A 22309-nucleotide genomic window follows, 5' to 3' on the forward strand; every position below is an offset into this window, starting at 1 on the left:
ACATTAAACTTGCTCACATTAGAACCAAATTTTTATCTATGTAGTATTTCTTAGCCATTTGTTTGTCTTACCTACCTAACAGAAGATTAGGGGAAAAGGGACAGAGAGTAAAATGATGTAAGAACAGTTGCCTACAGAAGAAGGGAAATGTTTCTGGCACAGTATTTTTTTTCTCAAATTCTTTCTAGAATACTACAAGAGTTTTAAGTATCTTGCTCTGGCATTCAGCTATACAAATATCAAATGTTGACCCACACAAATCATGTACACACATTCACACCAAACCACAGAGAGTTTTAATGATATGATGCTTAGGAACAAGGTACTAATTAGCTATCATTCACTATTTTTCAGTCTTAAAAAATCATTTTAATTTCCTTGCATGCATAAGGGCTCTTAATTGGAATTTCCAAGGCAAATTCAGTGCAGGGGCATCCATAATTGGCATAATACATATTAATCCATAAATTATTCAGTTAAGTAACAAGTCTCTATAATCTCTAGGCATTATAAAATATAAGAACAACATATGCCACATAATCAAAGGTTCTATATGTTATTATTTGTTTTTATCCATCAATATATCTACATCATTCATACAGACCAAAAATATTAAATAATTTACTGTGTCTACAGAGATCTTCATATGACTGTGTAAGACGTGCCCAGACATACACATTTCCATATAGTCGTCAATATATGTCACAGCATTGTGGAGCCAGACACCAAATTTGATTTTAGGAGCACCAAGAGAGCTATCCCCATCCTATCCATCCCCTCAAGGCTCCCTCCAAAACTTACTTTTCACTCCTGCAAAGGCGCTTAAAATAAAAAAAAAAAAAGAAGTACTTTTCAATTAATAATTTAATGTAAGGTATGTAAAATGCACATAGTCCAATTTGTCTGGTGGGAGAGACTCATAGCAGATTTTTGTGGCAAGGGGTTTTGCTATAGGAATCAAGAGAGAAAGAGATAGAGATAGAGAAAGAGATAGAGATAGAGATAGATAGAGATAGAGATGGGGAGGGGGGGGAAGAGAGAGATTGAGAATAAGGACTACCAAAAGTAAATACTTTACAATTTTTTCTCAAACTTAATTCATAATATATCAGAGTTTACACTAGTATAAAATGCCAAGGCAGAAACTGTTATATGCTTGACATTGATATGATTTTGCTTTTGTTTCTACTAGTTACTCTGGAAGAGCAAAATAATAAACTTTGTTACTTAGGTTTTTAAGATGTTTCTAGACAGTCATATCTTGATTTGACTTATAGATCACATAAAGTGGCTGAATACGTTATCTAATGGCTAAAAATTGTTCTGATCTTAATTTTAGATTCATATTTTATAGTTTTATAACTGTAACATTTTAATTGACCTGTATTTGAAAGTGTATTCTTTGAAAAATGAAAGTGTATTCTTTGAAAACTTATGTCTCTTGGGGTAACTTGTAGTAAAATGCTTTTTCCAACTACATATCCAACGGAATTGTTCATTTCATCACAGTCATCATTAATGCCATTGATTAATATATCCCATTGCTATAATCAAAATAACTGGGTATCTATGTTAACTATGTATTTGAGACTGAGATATTTCTCAGTAGTCAAGAATGCTAAGTTAATGGTGGAAAATTACATTTACAACTTAAAGTAGTATTTTATTTCCTCCATCCTCCCCCACTCCCATCCCAAGAATGCAGCTGAATAAGGAGACAACTGCCTAAGTGCATCAAGAACCAGCAGGCAGCACACACCACAATTCTCACAGTTAGACCCTTGCAAGCTGTGGAAGAAGCTCACCCATTCTCTTTCAGCAGGAAAGTTAGGTTTGTACTTTGCAAGCACACTTTTGGAGAAAGAACAATTCAGAGCAAAAGGAAAGACTGGTTTTCTTTGAAATGTGTTTATAATGGCAATGAGTTAACATAAGAGGGGGGAAAAAAAGGGAGGCTTTATAGCTTGCAAATGATGTCATGTCTACAAAGTGTTTATTGATCTTTATATCAGGAGGAAACAATAAATCGTTCTTCACCAGCAACCACACTAGAAACTTCCTCATATCTGCCTGAAGTTTCAAATGGAATTACAGTAATATGCAGCTAAAATTTATTCTTTCCCTCAGTCTGTTCCATTACAACATAATCATCTCATCATTATCACTGCTTACAATAAATGCCTTTGGAGGCAGATTCTTTGTTAAGGAGGCAAAAGACATTTTCACTACTGTGGCAATTTTTTTAAAAAGACACAATGAGAGTAAGTATACCTACTCCAGATTTCTACTGAATTAAATTTTTAAATTCAGAATCAGACAGAGTCATTTCTTTTCTGACCTATATAATCAATAATAGATAGATCGATAGATAAACATATAGATTTCAAAAATGCTATTAAAGTAAACTCAGGTTTATATCTGTAAATATATGATAAAAATACAATTTGTAAGGGTCTCTGCATTCTTCCCTTTCTGAAAACAAATAAATTCCTTAAGTTAGAAACCAAATATTTGTAACACAATATTCAAAAATCAAATTATATCCCATACGCAAATTAAACCAATCACACAAGGAAAAAATGAAATTGGAAGACAGGCTCAGAGAAACACTGCACTGAGAATTTGGTCAACAGGCTTTAAAAGAGATATATTTTTCTTTTGTTGAGATCTACGGAAGAAAGATAAAATCTTTCTTAAATTTTATCCCTGAAATGTTTGCAACAGAATCACAAGAAAAAATGGTAAGGGGGGAGAGGTGGGCAGTGGGGAGCACAGATTATAAGTATTTTCTATAATTGAGACATCTCAAATTCCTGGCACAGAAAAGGCCAACAACAAATATCTGTTTAATAAACTAATGTTAGTTTTTAAAAATATATATATTTAGATCATATAGAAAAAATGTATTCTTACTTGCTAATATATAATGTAAATCGACTACTGTAGCATATTACAAGAGTATTTAAGGAAAATCCAGTAAAATACTGGATAAAAATCCAAAAAATACTTTTATTTTTTAACCCTGCAGATGACTAGAGCCATTTTGTGCTCCATAGATCTTATGTTTTGGCTCAGGACACAATAAAGTCAAGCATGTATAGACGATGTATAGTAAATATATGATGAAGGAATAAAGGATAATAGGATATAATAATTATTTACATTTGTATAATATGTTTTGTCTATTTTGTTTTTCCTGTTACTGATTTTACTTTTCTAAAGTGCATTTGTTTTTATCATCCTACTTCTTTCTTATTTGTGTAGTATAGTTAGTATAGTTGTGTAGTATAGTTAGAATAAATATCTTTATATTCACTCTAAATTTAATCATTTAACAAATACTTACGGATCAGCTACCACATGCCAGGCACTAGTAGACTTGGGATTTGGAAGTATATAAAAATAGACAAAAATCCTTGCTTGCTGAAATTGAGTAAAATTCCCCCAGGAATGAAAAAGGAGAGGGCCAAGAAGCGCCGTTTAATTGTGTATGTCTTGTTTGGCCTTATTTTGCCTTCCACACCACCTTTCAACTGTGTAAAATATATTCAGTATAACAACAAAGTCGAGTCCTATTCACTTGGCTCCTAATACCTCAAGAGTTCCTTCCTTTAGAGACCTTTTCACCAATGTCAAAAAGAGGTCCAATGCTAAACAAAGTCATATCAGACACAGAGATGGTAAGAATATGGTTTATATACATAAAATATGTATCTCAAATTACCTTTAAAACTAAAAGAGAACAAGCTAGTACAAGCATAAATCAATTTACAAAGTCTTATCTTTAGAAGAATAAGAGTAAATCTGAAGTTTTCAAAAAGTGATTTACAATGGAATATACCCAAAAATGTACACTTCATGGTTTAAATACAAAATTTCTGAAGAATGAATTACTAACATTTCAGACCTCATTCGACATCCTATGGTCAGTGTAGCTACAACAGCTAAGGTATACCTAGAGAACTGCAATTTAAATTCGACAAAATTACTGACCAATGAGTTATAATGATAAAATCAAGATAAGATCGTGATAAATTAGGTGTAAATAAAACCAAAATCTGAGAGCTGTCTTTGCACTATACTCCTACTATGCCATATTGTATTCCCCTTGGGTACAGAGAAATAAGTATCCTTACTTTTGGCAAAGGAGCTACAGAATGGCTCTAAATCAACTCTACCCTTTCCCAAAACCTATTTATCTCATCCATCTATAGCTTTTTTGACTACTCTGTTACCTTCAAACATGAATTTCCATTTCTTTAATAAACTTTGATTTGGCCTCACAGGCCCTGACAATTACCTCTCCTTACTTGTATTGCCAAATGTCTTGGAAGACAAATTTATGCCCATGATATCCTTTGTTTACTCATCATATAGTCTCTCTTTAAATCTCAATAAACAGGTTTCCTTCTCAGTTGCACAACTGACATCACTTCTGAAGGCCACCAGAAACCTCATTCGTACTGGGTTTGAAAGTACCAGTCTTAAATTTACATCATTTTTCAAATATCAACCATTACAACACTTGCTTCCAGCTGCTCTCCAGTCACCTCCCACCACTCAACCAAACAAAAATGCATCCTCGCACCTACATTCTTCTGATTCCCTTTTCTATACTGCTTTTCAATTCTCTACTATTCTTATTTTTCCTCTCTTTCAATAAGACAGCTTGTCAATTTTCAAGATATTTGCTATTACCTCCATGAACTGTACCCCAAACTCCAATGCTAAATCTTTAATGGTCTATTTACTGAGTCTTCTGCCTACAGTATGAGAGGCACTGTGCTGAGGCTGGTGAACCAATAACACAAAGCTCACAAAGAACTCACAGTCCAGAGCCAACCATTTGCGCCTAAATTCAAAAAATCCAAATCCAAGGTTATCATTATATTCCTTCCAAATACCTCCTTCCCATTGCTGATTTTTGCACTTTTATTAATGCCATCACAATTCTCAAACACACTATTGTAGGCAGGGTTCCCTGGGAAGCAGACTCTGAGAAGATTAGAATGCAGAAAGCTTATTAAGAGGTACTCTGAGGATCAATACCCATGAAAGAGGAAGAAGTTGGACTGTGATGCTATCTCAGTGGAGACCACCGCTGACCCTACGTGGAGTTCTACCTTCAAAGTTGGCTGAATTAGGTCAAAAGGGGCAAGTCTTCATATCCATATGCTGATTAGTCACTGGAATGGGGAATGACATTGGGCAAGGCATCTCTTTTCAGTCCAGGTAATACGTATAGGAGACTGACAGCTGAGGGTCACTGTCAGCAGCACTCCTAGAATCTAGGGAAGTTAAGTCCATCATTACTAAAGTAGGGGCATCTAGGCAGTACATCACAATGTCCACCACACTCAGAGGGGGTGAAATATACAAATGTGGAAGAAATAGAGTTTGGAGCTAAACAGACCAAGATTCTAATCTTATTCTCCATCAGTAAGTAATTAACTGTGATCACAGGCAAGTCACTCAACTTCTCTCAATCTCTCATAAGACTATTTTGAAAATTCAATGGTACATATTATGAAAACACTTAATGTTGGATCCCCAGTAGTTGCCTAACATTCTTCTTCTTCTACCCTGTAAGTTTTTTTTTTAACTATGCTCTTTCTTTTCTAGGTACTAAGACTTCTTTCAAAATGTTGTTTATTCAGTCAATAAAGAGGTACTGAGAACATGCTTTTAGCCAGGACTATTCTAGGCACTACAAAAACCACTATGAACAACTCAGACAATTACAGTGAGGGAAGACAATAAATAAGTGAGTAAGTAATAAAAAGATAACTTCTGATAGTGAGTGCTGGTCGAAGTAAACAATGATGTTAAAGAGGATGGCTGGTGGGGGAGAGCTGCTGTCTGATGAGGTGACACTGAGCTGAAATCTGAAAGCCAAGAAAAGGCCAATCATGTGGAGAACTGGACTGAGGGGGTATTTCTGACACAGGGGATATAGAATACAAGTCCTGAGGCAAGATAATACTTTCCTGGAATGTTCAAGGAGTGTACTATAGAACTGTAAGTGTAGATTACAGTTCATGAGGTGAGGTCAGAGAGGTAGTCTCTTGGTACTTGTAGATCATAGTAAGGCATCACTCCTGCATTACTGTTGTGAGTATGAAAATAGAATAAAATGTGTAGAGCATTTAGTACAGTGCCCAGCACATGGTAAATGAGCAGTTATTATTACTAGCATCATCATCTTCATTACAGTTTCAACTGATCTTTTACATACAGACCCTTCGTTTGTCCATATGTCCTCCATATGTCCATATGCCAAATAAGGAAAGGTTGGAATAGGATGAAAAAGAGGGGCAAAAATAGCTGTCATGCACATTATTTGGTAATTTTTAAAAAGCAGTTTTACATTTTTTAAATCCAAATGGATCATATCAAATTTCTGTCTGAATGCCCCACTTCTTCTGTGTGTTTAATGCATATTGAGTGCATGCTAATGAGTCAACAAGTACTCATTTGCTAAATAAATGCTGTATGAATGAATGAATGTGAGGGGTAAGGTGACCAGTAAGAATACATTTATTTTTAAGATTTCTGGGAAGGAATTTCTGGGAGATTTCATAACTCTGAAATGTACACCCAAGATAGTTAAAAAATATTTCCCGTAAAAAGCAGGAGAATGCTGAGCAACAACCATAAAGAAGGAAATTTCTGTTTTGGAAAAGATGTGGCTGGAGGTAACTCAAGTTACCAGGAGATGTGATTTACAATATACAGGTCAGTAAGATGCTGATAAGAAGCAGTTAATAAAAGCCACCAAAATTAATTGATCATTTACTGTATTCCAATTACTGTGTACACATTATACTTTTAATCTTCATAATCCTATAAATTATTACCTTCATTTTATAAAGAAAATGAGCCTTATAGAGGATTATCCAAGAATTCACAATATAATGACCAGGGTTAGTGTCTGACTCTAAAACTTGTGCTTTTCCCAGAATGTAGAGAGTGAAGGAATCTGAAACAATGCCTTAGTCCTCAAGCAATCAGCATAGCAGCATGACAAAGCAACTAGTAACAGACACATTGTCTTCAGCTCACTATTCACGTTTTACTACATATTTACCCTTGAATGAGAAATCAGTCTTATTACATATGATTTCAGAGATGGGAAACAGAGCCAGAAAAGTTATTTCCCCGAAGTAAAATTAAAATAAAATCAGAAGGCAGCATTAATTGCGTTGTAGCCTCTGTCCACCAGTGCCCTTCTCCCCACCCATCCTGCACACACACATACACTAACAGGCATTTTTCAAGAAAAAACAAGACAAGCACACTAACCAAATTATACACAGAACTCTAAAAGTTACAAAAACAAAACAAAACCTTTTTTTTCAAATCATACCTAATTTGTCTCCCATTGCCTGAGACTCCCTGGTGGAAGAGGAGAAACTGAGCACGCATATTAACTCTTTCAGACCGCAAGGACAATTTAGTTCTTTAGTGCTTCTATGTAGAGGAAATTTCATATTGTAAAGCATTTGATTATCTAAAACACTCCACTTACATGGTAACTAGCCTTATCATGATGATCATTTTTAAATGTATAGAAATATCGAATCACTAAGAAACAAACAAGTACTAGGGACGTAATGTACAATGTGATAAATATAATTAGCACTGCTGTGTGTTACATATGAAAGTTGTTAAGAGAGTAAATCCTAAGAGTTCTCATCGCAAGGAAAAATTATTTTTTTCTGTTTCTTTAATTTTGTATCCATATGAGATGATGGATATTCACTAAACTTATTGTGGTAATAATTTCATGATGTATATAAGTTAAATCATTATGCTGTACACCTTAAACTTATACAGTGCTGTATGTCCATTATATCTCAAAAAAAACTGGAGGAAAAAAATAATGAAAAAATCAATCAATCAATCACTCCAGTTACCAGGATGCCCACACATCTATAGCTCAGTGATAATTGACTCGTAATGATGACACTGAGGCACTGAAACACACAGGAGAGTCTTTGGGACTATCAAAGACTGATTAACAAAATGAAAATTGTTTAACTCTTAAGGGTACTTTATTGAACTTCATCTACTCATGAATTGATACTGCATATGTTTTATTTAGACTGATTCACTGGAACTAATTTTTACCTTTTCAGATAAAAAAAAAAATCTGCTATGTTCTCCAATACATTAGGAAATGTTTTGGTAGCCACCCATTACTCTAAATCCCATAGGCTCTCATACTCAAGAAGCAATGTACCAAGTCTGAGCCATGGAAACTTTATTGTGTAACAACTAGGGCCCATAAATAATACATTGAATGATGTAATTGAATGTTCTTATTTTTCAAGTATTAGTTCTAACTTTTAAAACATAATGTATATAGTAATCAAGAAGCTAGATCTGAGTTTCTCAAAGACCAACTAGTTACCAGTCATCAGTCTGGTAGACAGGGGCCTGTGGTACCAATCATCTATTCTGTGAGAAAGAATAGTGAAAGAACAGGACCCAGATATATATTAAATAAGCTTAACATCAGATCTCTGTCCAACACAAGAAGGCTAGAAATGCCTTTGAGTATTACAATCTGCCCCATTTGACATTCACTCTCATTATTTCCCAAGACATAACCCTAACCCTCCTCCATTAAATTGCCGCCTAACAGCTCAAACTCAATCTGACATATAGGCCTTTTAATATACAATAAATACTTTCACCATTTTATACCTCTACAAGTCATATTCATCCTCTCAGTTTAGGCTACAAATTCATCATCTCCAACCTCAGCTGGACCCTCAAAAAACAGCCAATAATATGTTCCAAGTCATACTAATCCTCTCAGTTTAGACTACAAATTCATTATTGTCACCCTCAGCTCGACCCTCAAGAAATACCCAATAATACATTAACCTGTTCCTGTTCAGTTTTCTCCCCCATTCCTTAAATCAATAATTTCTAACTTTACCACTTTTCTCAAGGACTCTAACCCTCCAGTAACATCATTATGTCTATATTGATATCTGAAGGATAGATATGTGGATGTGCTGGTTTGTAGAGATTTTTAATACAATGTTTGGTAACACAATAAAATACCCAATAAGGGAGTTTTTTTTTAAATCTTAAACATTCTAAAACAAATGCTTTAACTATCTTTACACTTATTTGTGTCTGAAAAAAATGTACAAACAAAGCAGTTACAATAATCAACTAAAACATGACAGCACAAAATCACTGTAGCCTACAGAGCATTACCAGATACACCACAATCTACACAAGAATTTATGCAATCTTTTATTCATTATCTTAACAAACATTTATTGAGTGCCTTTATAAATCAGACTTTCTGCTAGGCATGGGCATGCACAGATCTCTGTCTTAAGGAGGCAGAATAAACCAAAATCACCTGTCAACACAATAAGTCCCACTATTCAGGTCTGAGCAATAACTTAGTATTCTATAGGGAAGAAATGCAGCAACAGAAAACAGGACAGATGTATCTGGGTATGTGTGTGTCTGTGTTTGTGTATGCACAAAACTAATCAGGAAAGCCATGCTCTCCCAATATTAAGTTGAAGGGTCCATGCATGAAGAAGCAGAGGTATAAAGCAGCAAGGAATGGAAGCATTTTTTTAGAACATATTAAGTTCCTCCACTGGGCACAGCAGACTCACACGTCACAAATATAGTACGATGAATGGAAAAGGAGTCAAGTGGATTCAAGGCCTTGCAACTAGGGTAACCTCAGGACTTCCACACAGACAGCCTCCTCTCATAATAGGTTGGTTCTAGAGTTCTCTGCAAATGCAAATTTCTTCAAACGTTGGACCACCATTTATTTGGAGACTTCAACTAGACCCCTACCCATCTTAGCCACTGAATGAGAGAAAGACTAATTGGCTAAGGATGTAGAGTTTAGCAACCATTGTTATATTTGTCATATTTTGGAAAGGTTTGAGAGGTGGTTCTATAATCTGATATCTGAACCTCCTATTGCTTCCTTTCTAGGCAAAAAAATTCTTCTCCATCTAGATGTTTCTTCCTCTCTTCACCTTTTAAAAACAAATTTCACTGGCACATGAACAAGTCATTGCTTCAAAATGAACCACTTGATGGCACATTTGTGAAATGTCATGTCAATCTTGCTCTAAAAAACACAGATATGGATAATAATGTCAGATTGACCATCACAACAGCCCTTCTTCTCCCTTCTCTATCAGCCCCAACATTTTTGAATAGCTGTTTCTTTATTTTGAGTAAAGAGGCCACAGGACACATACATCAATGACTTGTGACCTACTAAACATAAACTTAGGGGAGAATACTCAGGAAAAATGGGAAGAGTCCACAAATAATTAAAACTACAAATGGTTAAACCTCAAATATTTTCCAACACAGAGCTAACAAAATTATTTTGAACACGAAGGATACAGCAATAAGGTGTGTCTCCAAGACACCTCCTCTATTCTGTTCCTATTAAGACAATAATTGCCTGGGATACAATCATTCCAAAGGAGCCACTTCCAGGATCATTCTATCCAAAAAATGAGTCTACAGCACTCACTGAGCCTAGATCAATGATCCTGGAGGTATGGAATTCAGTAATCTTTAAGCACAACTTTGGTGGGCCTAGCAATCACCTGGATTTTTGTTCAGAATACAGAGTCCTGGCCTCTTCCTAGAGTTATTAAACTAGACCCTCTGAACACAACCATACAAAAATCTATGGAATGCAGCAAAAGCAATTCTTACAGGGAAGTTTGTAACAATACAGTCCTTCCTCAAAAAACAAGAAAAATCTCAAATAAACAACATAACTTACCACCTAAAAGAATTCAAAAAAAAAAAAACAGAACAAACAAAGCCTAAAGTCAGCAGAAGAAAGGAAATAATAAAGATCAGAGAGGAAATAAATAAAATGGAGATTAAAAAAAAATAGAAAAAAATCAATAAACCAAGACCTGGTTCTTTGAAAGTATAAACAAAAATGACAAACCTCTGGCCAGGCTGACCAAGAAGAAAAGAGACAGGACCCAAATAAACAAAATAAGAAATGAAAAAGAAGAAATAACAACCAATGCCACAGAAATACAAATAACCATAAGAGAATACTATGAACAATTATATGCCAACAAATTTGAACACCTAGAAGAAATGGAAAAGTTTCTAGAAACATACAGCCCAACAAAATTGAATCAAGAAGAAATAGATAATTTGAACAGACCAATCACTAGAAGTGAAATAGAATCTGTAATAATAATAATTTTTAAAACTCCCTATAAACAAAAGTTCAGGACCAGATGGCTTCACAGGTGAATTCTATGAAACACACAAAGAAGAACTTATACCAATCCTTCTCAAACTCTTCCAAAACATTAAAGAGAAGGGAACACTCCCAAAGACATTCTATGAAGCCACCAGCACCCTGATACCAAAACCAGACAAAGACACTACCAAAAGAGAAAATTACAGGCCAATATCTTTGATGAATATAGATGAAAAAATTCTCAACAAAATATTAGTAACCCAAATCAAACAACATATAAACGACCATACACCACAACCAAGTTGGATTCATCCCAGGTTCACAAGGTTCGTTCAACATACACAAATCAGTTAATGTGATACACCACAGCAACAAAAGAAAAGACAAAAACCACATGATCATCTCAATAGATACAGAAAAAGCATTTGATAAAATTCAACATCTATTCATGATAAAAACTCTCACCATAGTGGGTACAGAGGGAACATATCTCAGCATAATAAAACCACATATGACAAACCCACAGCTAAATTAATACTCAACATTGAAAAGCTGGAAGCCTTCCTGCTAAATTCTGGAACAAAACAAGGATGACACTCTCACCACTTCTATTCAACATAGTAGTGGAAGTCCTAGACAGAGCAATCAGAAAGGGAAAAGGAATAAAATATATCCAAATTTGAAGGGAAGAGGTAAAATTGTCATTATATGCAGATGACATGATACACTTTATAGAAAACCATAAAGACTCCACACAAACACTACTAAAACTGACAAATGAATTCAGCAAGGTAGCAGGATACAAGATTAACATACAGAAATCGGCTGTATTCCTTTACACTAACAATGAAATATTGGAAAAGGAATGTAAAAAAAAAAAATCTATTTTAAGACTTGCATCCAAAAGATCAAATACTTAGGAATAAACCTGATCAAGGAGGTGAAAGGCTTGCTGAGAACTATAAAACATTAATAAAGGAAACTGAAGATGATTTGAAGAAATGGAAAGATATGCTTTTGGATGCTCTTGGATTAGAAGAATTACTATTATTAAAATGGTCATACTATCCAAAGCAATCTACAGATTTAATGTGATCCTTATCAAATTACCCATGACATTCTGTACAGAACTAGAACAAATAATCCTAAAATTTATATGGAACCATAAAAAAAACAGCATTGTCAAAGCAATCCTGAGGAAAAGAAAACAAAGCTGGAGACATAAGCCTCCCAGACTTCAGACAGTAGTACTAAGCTACAGAAATCAATACAGTGTATTATTGGCACAAAAACAGACATATGGATCAATGGAAGCGAATAGAGAGCGCAGAAATAAACCCACACACCTACGGTCAATTAATCTTCAACAAAGGAGGCAAGAATATACAATGGGAAAAAGACAGTCTCTTCAGCAAGTGGTGTTGGGAAAGTTAGCTTCATGTAAATAAATGAAGTTAGAACACACCCTCACACCCTATACAAAAATAAACTCAAAATGGCTTAAAGACTTAAAAATAAGACATGACACCATACGACTCCTAGAAGAGAACACAGGCAAAACATTTTCTGACATAAATAGTACCAATGTTTTCTTAGGTGAGTCTCCCAAGGCAATAGAAATAAAAGCAAAAAAAAACCCCAAATGGGACCAAATCAAACTTACAAGCTTTTGCACAGCAAAGGAAACCATAAACAAAACAAAAAGACAATCTACAGAATGGGAGAAAATATTCACAAAAGATGCAACCAAAAAGGGATTAATTTCGATAATATACACACAGCTCACACAACTCAACAACTAAAAAAACAAATAACCCAATCAAAAAATGAGCAGAAGACCTGAACAGTCATTTCTCCAAAGAAGACATACAGATGGCCAACAGGCACATGAAATGATGCTCAACACCGCTATTTATTAGAGAAATGCAAACCATAACTACAATGAGATAACACCTCACAGCAGTCAGAATGGCCATCAGTAAAAATGTCTACAAATAACAAATGCTGGAGAGGGTGTGGAGTAAAGGCAACTTTCCTACACTGTTGGTAGGAACGTAAGTTGGTGCAGCCACTATGGAAAACACTATAGAGTTCTTCAAAAAACTAAAAATAGAGTTGCCATATGATCCAGCATTCCCACTCCCGGGCATATAGTCAGACAAAACTATAATTTTAAAAAAAACTATAATTCAAAAAGATACATGCACCCTTATGTTCACAGCAGCACTATTCACAATAGCCAGGACATGGAAACAACCTAACTGTCCATCAGCAAATGAATAGATAAAGAGTTGGTACATATATACAATGGAATACTACTCAGCCATAAAAAGGAATGAAATAGTGTCATTTGCAACAACATGGATGGACCTAGAGATTATCATACTAAGTGAAGTAAGTCAGAAAGAGAAAGACAAATACCATATGATATTACTTATATGTGGAATCTAAAATATGACACAGAGGAACTTATCTACAAAACAGAAGCTGACTCACAGACATAGAGAACAGACATGTGGCTACCAAGGAGGAGGGAAGGTGAGGGAGGGATGGAGGGGGAGTTTGGGGTTAGCAGATGCAAACTAGTATATACAGAATGGATAAATAACAAGGTCCTACTGTATAGCACAGTGAACTATGCTAGGAACCTACATTCTAATGATTTCCTTTAGGTATTTCTTATGTTCACTGAAGTTTGATAACCACTAGTTCAGATGAAGAACTGTTTAATATGCCTCAAATAAAGCCTGTACAGGAAGTGATTTCTCACTGTTCTATTTATAAGAATGTTCACTCTTTCTCAGTTCCCCACAACAGCCACAACAAATCTCCAGCCTTCAAAGAGACTTCCAGCTCCCCTACTTCCTAAATTACTCTAAGCTGGAATTTTCAACTTTATGAGATGCTCATAATTCTAGATATTCAGATCCTGTCCTGAAGTGATATTTGAGGAGCAAGATTTTTCATTCCATCTCCCAGCAGTGCATTTTTGGGGACAGTAGCCCACTTGGTGACAAACATTTCTCACCGGAGAGAGAACTGTACAGAAAATATAAGCAGACTTATACTGGAGATGGGAGGAGAGTTGTTACATTTACCTAACTTCTTAAAATATAAATAGGCCACTCAAGGAGTTCCAGGAGAAGAATACTTTTCCATCTGCTCTCTTTTTAACACAACTTTATTCTGAAGTTTTGCTTCAGATGGCAGGTGTAAGTAAAATTCAAACAGGTTTGCATACTTGAAAGTATCTCTCACAGGCTGGGTATGAAATCTAAATATTTTGTTTGAACCAAATATAACACAGAAAAAAAATCAAACAAAAAAAGAAATAATATAATTGGATAATTAAATAAGAACATCCATTCATTCATTCTGAGCATTTTATTGAAAATCCATTAAGTATCAGGTACCATGCTAAATACAAGATAAACATAAGAGTACCAAGATTAGAGTAAGAAATTAAATAGAACTTTGAATTTTGACCTGATCACTGGTTCATGCATCAAATAAGGGTCTGCAAAGAAAACCTAGTCAGCCCTTGTAAACATTCTCCCTACTTATGCCAGTTAATTTTTTTCTTCCTAGATGTGTGTGAAATTCACAGTTAACAATGTCTATATCTAGAGATCACCCACTTATTTTACTATCATATTCAATAAAACATGTAAGTTTTTAAACTTTTACCTTCAGCTCCCTATGACAGGCAACAAGATAAAACAAAAGTGAATGAAAACAACAATGATGATATAGAATGGAAAAAAACACATAATAGCCCTCAGGTACTCTTCCCACACATCTCAGAAAACTTCAAGGTAGATAAATTACATACTAAAAAGGAATACATAATCACATCACCTCTACCTACAGACTAATAATCACTGATGTCATTTCCCATAGTCAAAATTTATCTTTAAAATGAAGGGCTAACAATTGAGCTTGTAGCCAAACAAAAATAGAGTGCAGTACACAAAATGTAGAAGTCATTAGCTGCATAATTCATTTTTAATTTTTTTATTTTTAAAATAATTTTTATTAGAGTATAGTACTGTATAGCAAAGTGAATCAGCTATACATTCCCTCTCTTTTGGATTTTCTTCCCATTTAGGTCACCACAGAGCATCGAGTAGAGCTCTGTGTGCTATAGTGTAGGTTCTCATTAGTTATCTATTTTATATGTACCATCAATAATGTTTATATGTCAATCTCAATCTCCCAATTCCCCCCACCCCCCCCCCTTTCCACCTTGGTATCCATACATTTGTTCTCTACATCTGTGTCTCTACTTCTTCTTTTTTTTTTCTTTTTTTTTAACATCTTTATTGGAGTATAATTGCTTTACAATGGTGTGTTAGTTTCTGCTTTATAACAAAGTGAATCAATTATACATATACATATGTTCCCATATCTCTTCCCTCTTGCGTCTCCCTCCCTCCCACCCTCCCTATCCCACCCCTCTAGGTGGTTCTTGCATCTCACAGCATAAACCTTTGAACACTTGTACAAATTACTTTGAAAACAATGGATGGGGAACTCTTGAAATTCTCAGGCAAGTGAAATAAGCAGTTTCTCTTTCACCTAAAGTTTTTCCTAATTTAAAAGTAATTTGTTGTGAAATACTCATATTCTACCAAATATATATGTTCTAGTATTTTTATAGAATTTATAGTTGTGGTACTCATACTGCCACATAACATTCAACAGTTTGATAGAAATGTTTGAATCTGCAATGATTACGTATACTTGTGTACACACATGAGGCATAGCCAGCCAAAAAGAGAGCCCAGTTTTAATTTTTTTAATGGATTGACTGGACAATGCCAACAAAATTAACTCTTTATCAATTTTTTTTTAGGTACATGACATCAGTTAACCTATGAACTCTTTTAATAAGGTTACTAGCAAGTAAATTATTGAGAAAAAATGAAAAATTTTAGATCATTTGGAGGCATTCAAATTTGATTGAAGTTAATGGATCTCAACTTGAAACTGTCATTTATTGAGTTCAAGAAATTTTACAAGGAATATTGCTCCTCTTTCACAACAAATTATAAGGTAGTCATTATTCCTACTTCACAAAATAGAAAACTAAGCCTCTGAGGAGGAAGGAGTTAGCTTTCCCAGGGCCTTACATATAGCAAGGGGCTCAGCAGGGAGTTATTCAATTTTTCTGTCAAACTTCAAATCTTTGTTCTTTCAGTTCTTTCGTGTTGTTTCTGATGACTAGGGATGAGGTAAAAAAGAGCAAAAGATGGCCATTAAATTCTGATTTCAGATGATAGTATCTAATTTCTACAAAAGTGAAAACACTGAACTACTAGAATACATTTTGTTTGATTTTTAATTTTAATGAATCTATTGCTAAGAACTTTATTACCCATATTGAGCCCCAAATGTTTAAAACTTCAATTAAAACACATAAATTTATCAAATATCTAATCTCAAAACTATATGTTGTATATTTTTCATTATTTACATGTTAGTTACACTCACAATTTCTAAGGTTTTATTTAAGGCTTTACACATCAGAAAGTTAATTTTATTTAATACTAGGAGAGGCTAAATATGTATTTTTTATGTCCTTTCACTTTTTCATAGGCATGTATCAATACAATTTCCTTTCCAAAAATAATGAAGGAGTTTTTGGATTTTTGCTACTTGAATTCAAGCTTCCCTTCCTTTTTCTTTCCTCACTGTTCTTTGTTTCTTGGACTATTCCCTATGTAAGTAGCTTTCCTCCCTTTATATGCCATCCTTCCAGTTCTGTTACTTTTCTCCCTGCCATTCTGCTCTCTATAGTTTCTGAGGTCTTCAAAGCCATCTGTAATGTTATAACAGCTAGTAGTTCTCTGACAAGAAACCTAGGAAAGCCTTGCCCCTGGGTTGGTTTCCTAGAATATCTCCACTGACAGACTGACATTAGCAAACCCAAACCAATGTCAAAATGAGAGGGGTCTAAGCAACTCTCATTTATAAACATAAAATGGAAATAAATGAGACCCTAAATTCACCCTTGATGTAAAACACCCAACTGTTTTTCCATATGTGTTCCCAAGTAAATTATTTCAAAATAAATAATGTAATAAGTGATATATGCATCTTCAGCCAGGTCTTTAGGATTATTTTTATTTTTATGGCTGCACCCCAGAGATTCATAGTGAACAAAACTAACCAAAGTGGATGATAAATAAAACTTCCCCTAGACATCTCTTCAACAATTGGAGTTCTTATATTTTACCTCAATACAGTTTCCTTAGAATAAAGCCTATAATTAAAGAAGTTCCATGAAGTCAGAAAACAGGAAAGTTTTGTTTGGCATTTGTATCACCAGTGCTTTGCACAATACTTGCTACATTGCAGATGCTCAAATATTTTTTAACAACTAGGTGGAATAAATAGTACTTTGATCCCCTTACTTAAAAAAGTAATTTACTTTCCTCAGTTTTAAAACTCATAGTAATAGGTCCTTGCTTTTTATTTCCTATGCCATTGTGACAGTTTATTGAAAGCTTGACAATACAATATGTCTTCGTAGACTGTCAGAACAGGAAGGGACCCTAAATATAATAACTTACAGATGAGTAGGATCCTAGACAGTAAAAGTAATATGCACAATAATATACAAGTATTTAGTTGTCCAAGGCACAATGAATGAGAACGTGGTATCCTGAATTCCAGAATTTTTTCAATTTTATGAATTCAATTTACTTTTATTATTAAAATAGTATGAAAGTATTATAATCTTTATAGCCAACATCAATGCACCTAAAAGTAACTCTTAAAATATCAAAAAACAGAGTTTGAATATTCCATTGATCAGATTACTAGCTGAATTATTTGGCAATATCCTAGTATTTATTAAATTCACTTCTATTTCCCTACTTGCAAATTATCCTGAATAAAAAAACAAATAAATCTCCAGTGATTGAGACAATATTCCACGAAGAGACCACTAAGAACACAGGAGCTTCCACAGCAATGCAAGAAGGTTTGCAACACTCAAAACAACTAGAAATTTCCATCTAAGAATGCTCTGTTAATGGCTGTTCTCAGAGATTTTTGGGGTTTTGTTGGTTTGTTTTAAGTTGTTTAGCTCTAATGAAAGGACATTAGATAGCACATAAGTGTTTTCAGAGAAGTTTAGAATGCTGACAATGTAGGAGAACGAATCTACTGGAACTTTTTGAAGTAGTGTTCTAACTTGCCAAACAAAAGAAAATGGGGGTGGAGAACACAGAAATAAGCCACTGCTTTGAAATACACTCTCTGTTCTCCTTGTGTTACCAATTCTATTGGTGACATGATGGTTAGCCAATGAGAATTTGTTTATACATGCCTTATGAAGTTGGAATTGTTTACACTATATTCACATGTATGTTTTCAGCATAACAGCTGAAAGACCTTTTTCAAAATAGAAAAGAGGACTTCCCTGGTGGTGCAGTGGATAAGACTCCACGTTCCCAATGCAGGGGGCCTGGGTTCAATCCCTGGTCAGGGAACTAGATCCCACATTCATGTCACAACTGACAGTTTGCATGCCACAGCTAAGGAGGCTGCCTGCTGCAACTAAGACCTGGTGCAACCAAATAAATAAATAAAATTTTAAAAAAGAAACAAAATAGAAAAGAATTATAGCATGGAAAGTACATACAGCTGTTGCATATTTTTGATTATCGCAATTATTTTCAATTTCAAACTTCTTATCCTGTACACCATTATTTGATTACATGCTTTTTATCCAGCAAAGAGTCAAAGTCATTCAAATTTTACCTTTATAAAAGGTAAAAATCAGAGACTATTTCCTACCTCTTATTTTGGCAGTAAATACTTGAGCTCAGTTTATTTTATCTACTTCTCACATAAGTTGCTGAGAATAGTCTTATGTTAAAGTGGCATTACTAGAGGCAGTGCCAAAACTTTTTAGAAATTTGTAAATTCTGATTCTTAGGCAAAAAGAAAACTCCAGGATTATAAAAACAATTCCCACAAAAAACTAATAATTATCTTTAGTAAAATCATCATATTAGATATGAATCTGTTATACTGAAGAATTAGTATATTGCACAAACGTTGCTTTGGGTACTGACATAAAACTACAGATGCACAGGATTCCTGGACTCCTTTTATAAAGGCTTATGTTCAACAATTTGCAACATCAAATAGTTCCTAAGATTATGCTTCCTGGTAAATATCTGCATTAAGAATAGCAAACAGTAGCTAACCCATTGAGTTTTGTTTCCTAGGTTACCAATGAAAGAAGTGGCTAAAGGTAAATTGAAGGAGAAATGCATAAAAAAAGGAAGATGACCAAAGAGTAGTTTCATTGCTAAAAGGTCATACTCCATTAATGCAATGGCCACAGGATATTTGTAGGATTGCCTGGTACCAGTTCCCAGTCTCTCTGGATCCCATTCTTTCTCAGGTCCGTCCTACCATAAACTATAAGAGTACTTTCAAAAGGGAGACTCAAGAGTAGGCAAACAAAATCAATGTTCCAATTCATTTTGGAAATTTTAAAGAAGTAAAAGTCTCAGAGATGGGTAGGTAAAAGTGCTGTCAATAGTTGAAGCCTTTGTAACCAATCAAGGTGAGAATAAAAGGTGGATGGTGATTTGACACTGAGTCTCTTTAGGATTCTGTGTGCAATGGAGTGAATTCCTTCAAAACAGAGCTTACACAGTCAAAGACTAAAACAGAGGTCTGGCATTACTGCAAAGAGTAAAAGTCAAGAGTAGTTGAAATGCCTGAGCAGGAATGAGGCAGAAGTGCTCTGGAAAGATGCCTGGAACCAGGGCGAGTCTGGGGTACACCTGCAACTGCTGATACAGACATCCCTAAATGAGCACAAGTTTAGAGAGAGCTAGGAAGGCATTTATTCATTCAACAGATATTTATGAAGGGCCTAATAAAAGGAAACCATGAAAAAATGAGGGAGAAAGCACTAAAAAGTCCAGGGAAAAGAGAGTGAAGGATGAGGTAGGGGTGTAAGAAATATCAGAGAGACACCAGGGTTACTCACAGAAGAAGGTTGAGCCAATAAATGCCTAGTGACTAAGGAAAAAAGTATATGAAGTAGTGAGAAAACAAGAGATAAGAGGTTTCTTCATCAGAAGACAACTCAAAAAAGTATCTGACAACCAGTTCCCAAAGATTTGAAGAAAGGAATGCAACACAGAATGCAGTTAGCCTGCAGAATTCAAAGATGTCAGAGAAGGTCATGCTAAGAGCAAGAGAGTGTGGGAAAAGAGAGGAAGTTTCCTGGAAGGGAGTAAGAGTTCCTTTGGGATACTGGAGACCAGAGTTGAAAGACATGGAAATGGGAACTGCGGAACGCAGTGCCTGGGAAAGTCGGGGGGAAAGAAAACAGGTGGGCATGAAGGAGGACCTAGGGCCGTCAGGGTGACCGCGACGAAGGAGGGTTCAAGGCTGGAGGTGGGCAGACAGACCTCTGAATCAGGAGACCCCGGAGGAGTGAAGTCTTCCTCCTTTCCCGTACTCAGTGCCCCCCTCCACCAGAGCCCAAGGTGCGGGTCTTGCCCCGGCCTTTGGGAACCGTAGGCCGGGCGTAGCAAGGCCCAGCCGCCCCCCAGCGGAGGGGCTCTTCGCACACGCCCGGGCTAGCGTGGCGCCAACTTGCCCGATCCCCTTCCTCTCTCCTGCGCAGCGGCTCTCCCTCTCCCCGCTCACCGAGGGCGCCGTCAGGCGGCTGATGCTCTCGCCCAGAGAGTCCAGGTTGACCCGCCTCCGGCGCTGCGCTCTCCTGGCCCCAGCCGTGGCGGCGGTGGCGGCGGCGGCTGCCGGGGTCGGGCCGGCGGCGGCTGCCGCGCTGGGCTCGGGCGGCCCGGGCGGGCTCCGGCTGCCGTTCCAGCAGAGCCTAGACAAGGGGCACTCCCCCTCCTCCTCGGGGCTCGTCTCCAGGTAGTCGGAGCCCACGGAGCTGAAGGACTCCGACGAAATCTTCCTTCGAGACATGCTGCTGGCGGCTCTGCGGCGGCGGGGGGAACGCGGGTGGCGGCGGCGGCGGCGGCGTTAGGAGCGTTGGGGCCCCTGGGCGCTGCTGCCGTGCTCGGCTGGGAGTGAGTCCCCAGAGCCGCGGAGCCTCCAGAGCCGACTGCTCATGGCGGGAACTTGGGGCGCCGCGGCACCCGGGGCCCGCGTTTGGCGGTGGCTGCCGCCTCTGCTGCTGCTAGCGCGACGCCACCTCAGCGCCCGCCTCGGCGCTTTGCTGTGGCCGGCCTGCCGCTCGCGGGGAGGCTGCGAGCGTGCGACCGGGAGCAGGGTGGGGAAGCTGTGGCCCGCACAGTCGCGGAGGCAAAGGCTTCTGCCACCTGCGCGCCTATCTCGCCCCCCTTCCCCTAGCTCCTCCCGCCCTTCTTCTCCCGCCTCTCTTCCATTGCTGCCCGCCTACTTCCTTCTCCCTTTAAGCACCCCCTCCTCCGTGGTCTCTTTCTCTGCCGGCATCATGTGTCGCCATCATACTCATTGGGAGTCTGCCTGGCTTGTCACCACGTTTCAGGAGCAACAAGGGCACTTCGTCGCCGTCCTCTGAGCGCCACCCCAGCTCCCACCGTCTCCTCCTCCTCCGAGGAGCGCACGTTGACATGGATCAGACCAAAGGGCCCCAAATCCAAATGCCCTACCCCTCGTCCACGGAAGAGGCAGCTGAGGAGCAGACTGGCCCTGGTGGGCGCTGGAAGGGAGAGGGGCGCAGGGCCGGGGACGGAAGACCACCCTCTGGAGCCACCTCGGGGAAGCCTCAGAGAGTTGAAGCGGGGGTTTAGGGTCCATAATTGACCTTCCCCTCCGAGTTTATTTAGGAATTTCTGAGGCCAAGGGGAAAGGCCGAGCATTCCAGTCCGCCCATTCCGGAGGAGTCGCTTACAAGGGAAAGGAAGGGTCAACATGTTGGCACCCATCATGCTGGAGCAGCTTGTGAGGACGAGTGTTCTCCGCCTCGGTCGAGGCTGCGTGGGCTCGTAGCGAGCCCAGAGCCTGAAGGCAGTGAATGAGGACAGCGTCTCTTCAGGGGAGAGCCCTGTTGCTGAACATCAGCCGGCCTGGGCG

General features: G+C 37.3%; 1 protein-coding gene across 1 annotated transcript in view; it reads right to left on the reverse strand.

The window, feature by feature from the left end:
• The window catches only part of GUCY1A2 (guanylate cyclase 1 soluble subunit alpha 2), a 409166-nt gene extending 387949 nt beyond the window's left edge, over positions 1-21217 (reverse strand). Inside the window, exon 1 of the mRNA XM_032642081.1 lies at positions 20933-21217. Within this exon, the coding sequence (XP_032497972.1) occupies positions 20933-21217 (285 nt within the window). The remainder of the gene's footprint in view (positions 1-20932) is intronic.
• Between the last annotated feature and the right edge of the window lie 1092 nt (positions 21218-22309).

Source organism: Phocoena sinus, chromosome 8 (assembly GCF_008692025.1).
Source record: "Phocoena sinus isolate mPhoSin1 chromosome 8, mPhoSin1.pri, whole genome shotgun sequence".
Taxonomy (NCBI): Eukaryota; Metazoa; Chordata; class Mammalia; order Artiodactyla; family Phocoenidae; genus Phocoena; species Phocoena sinus.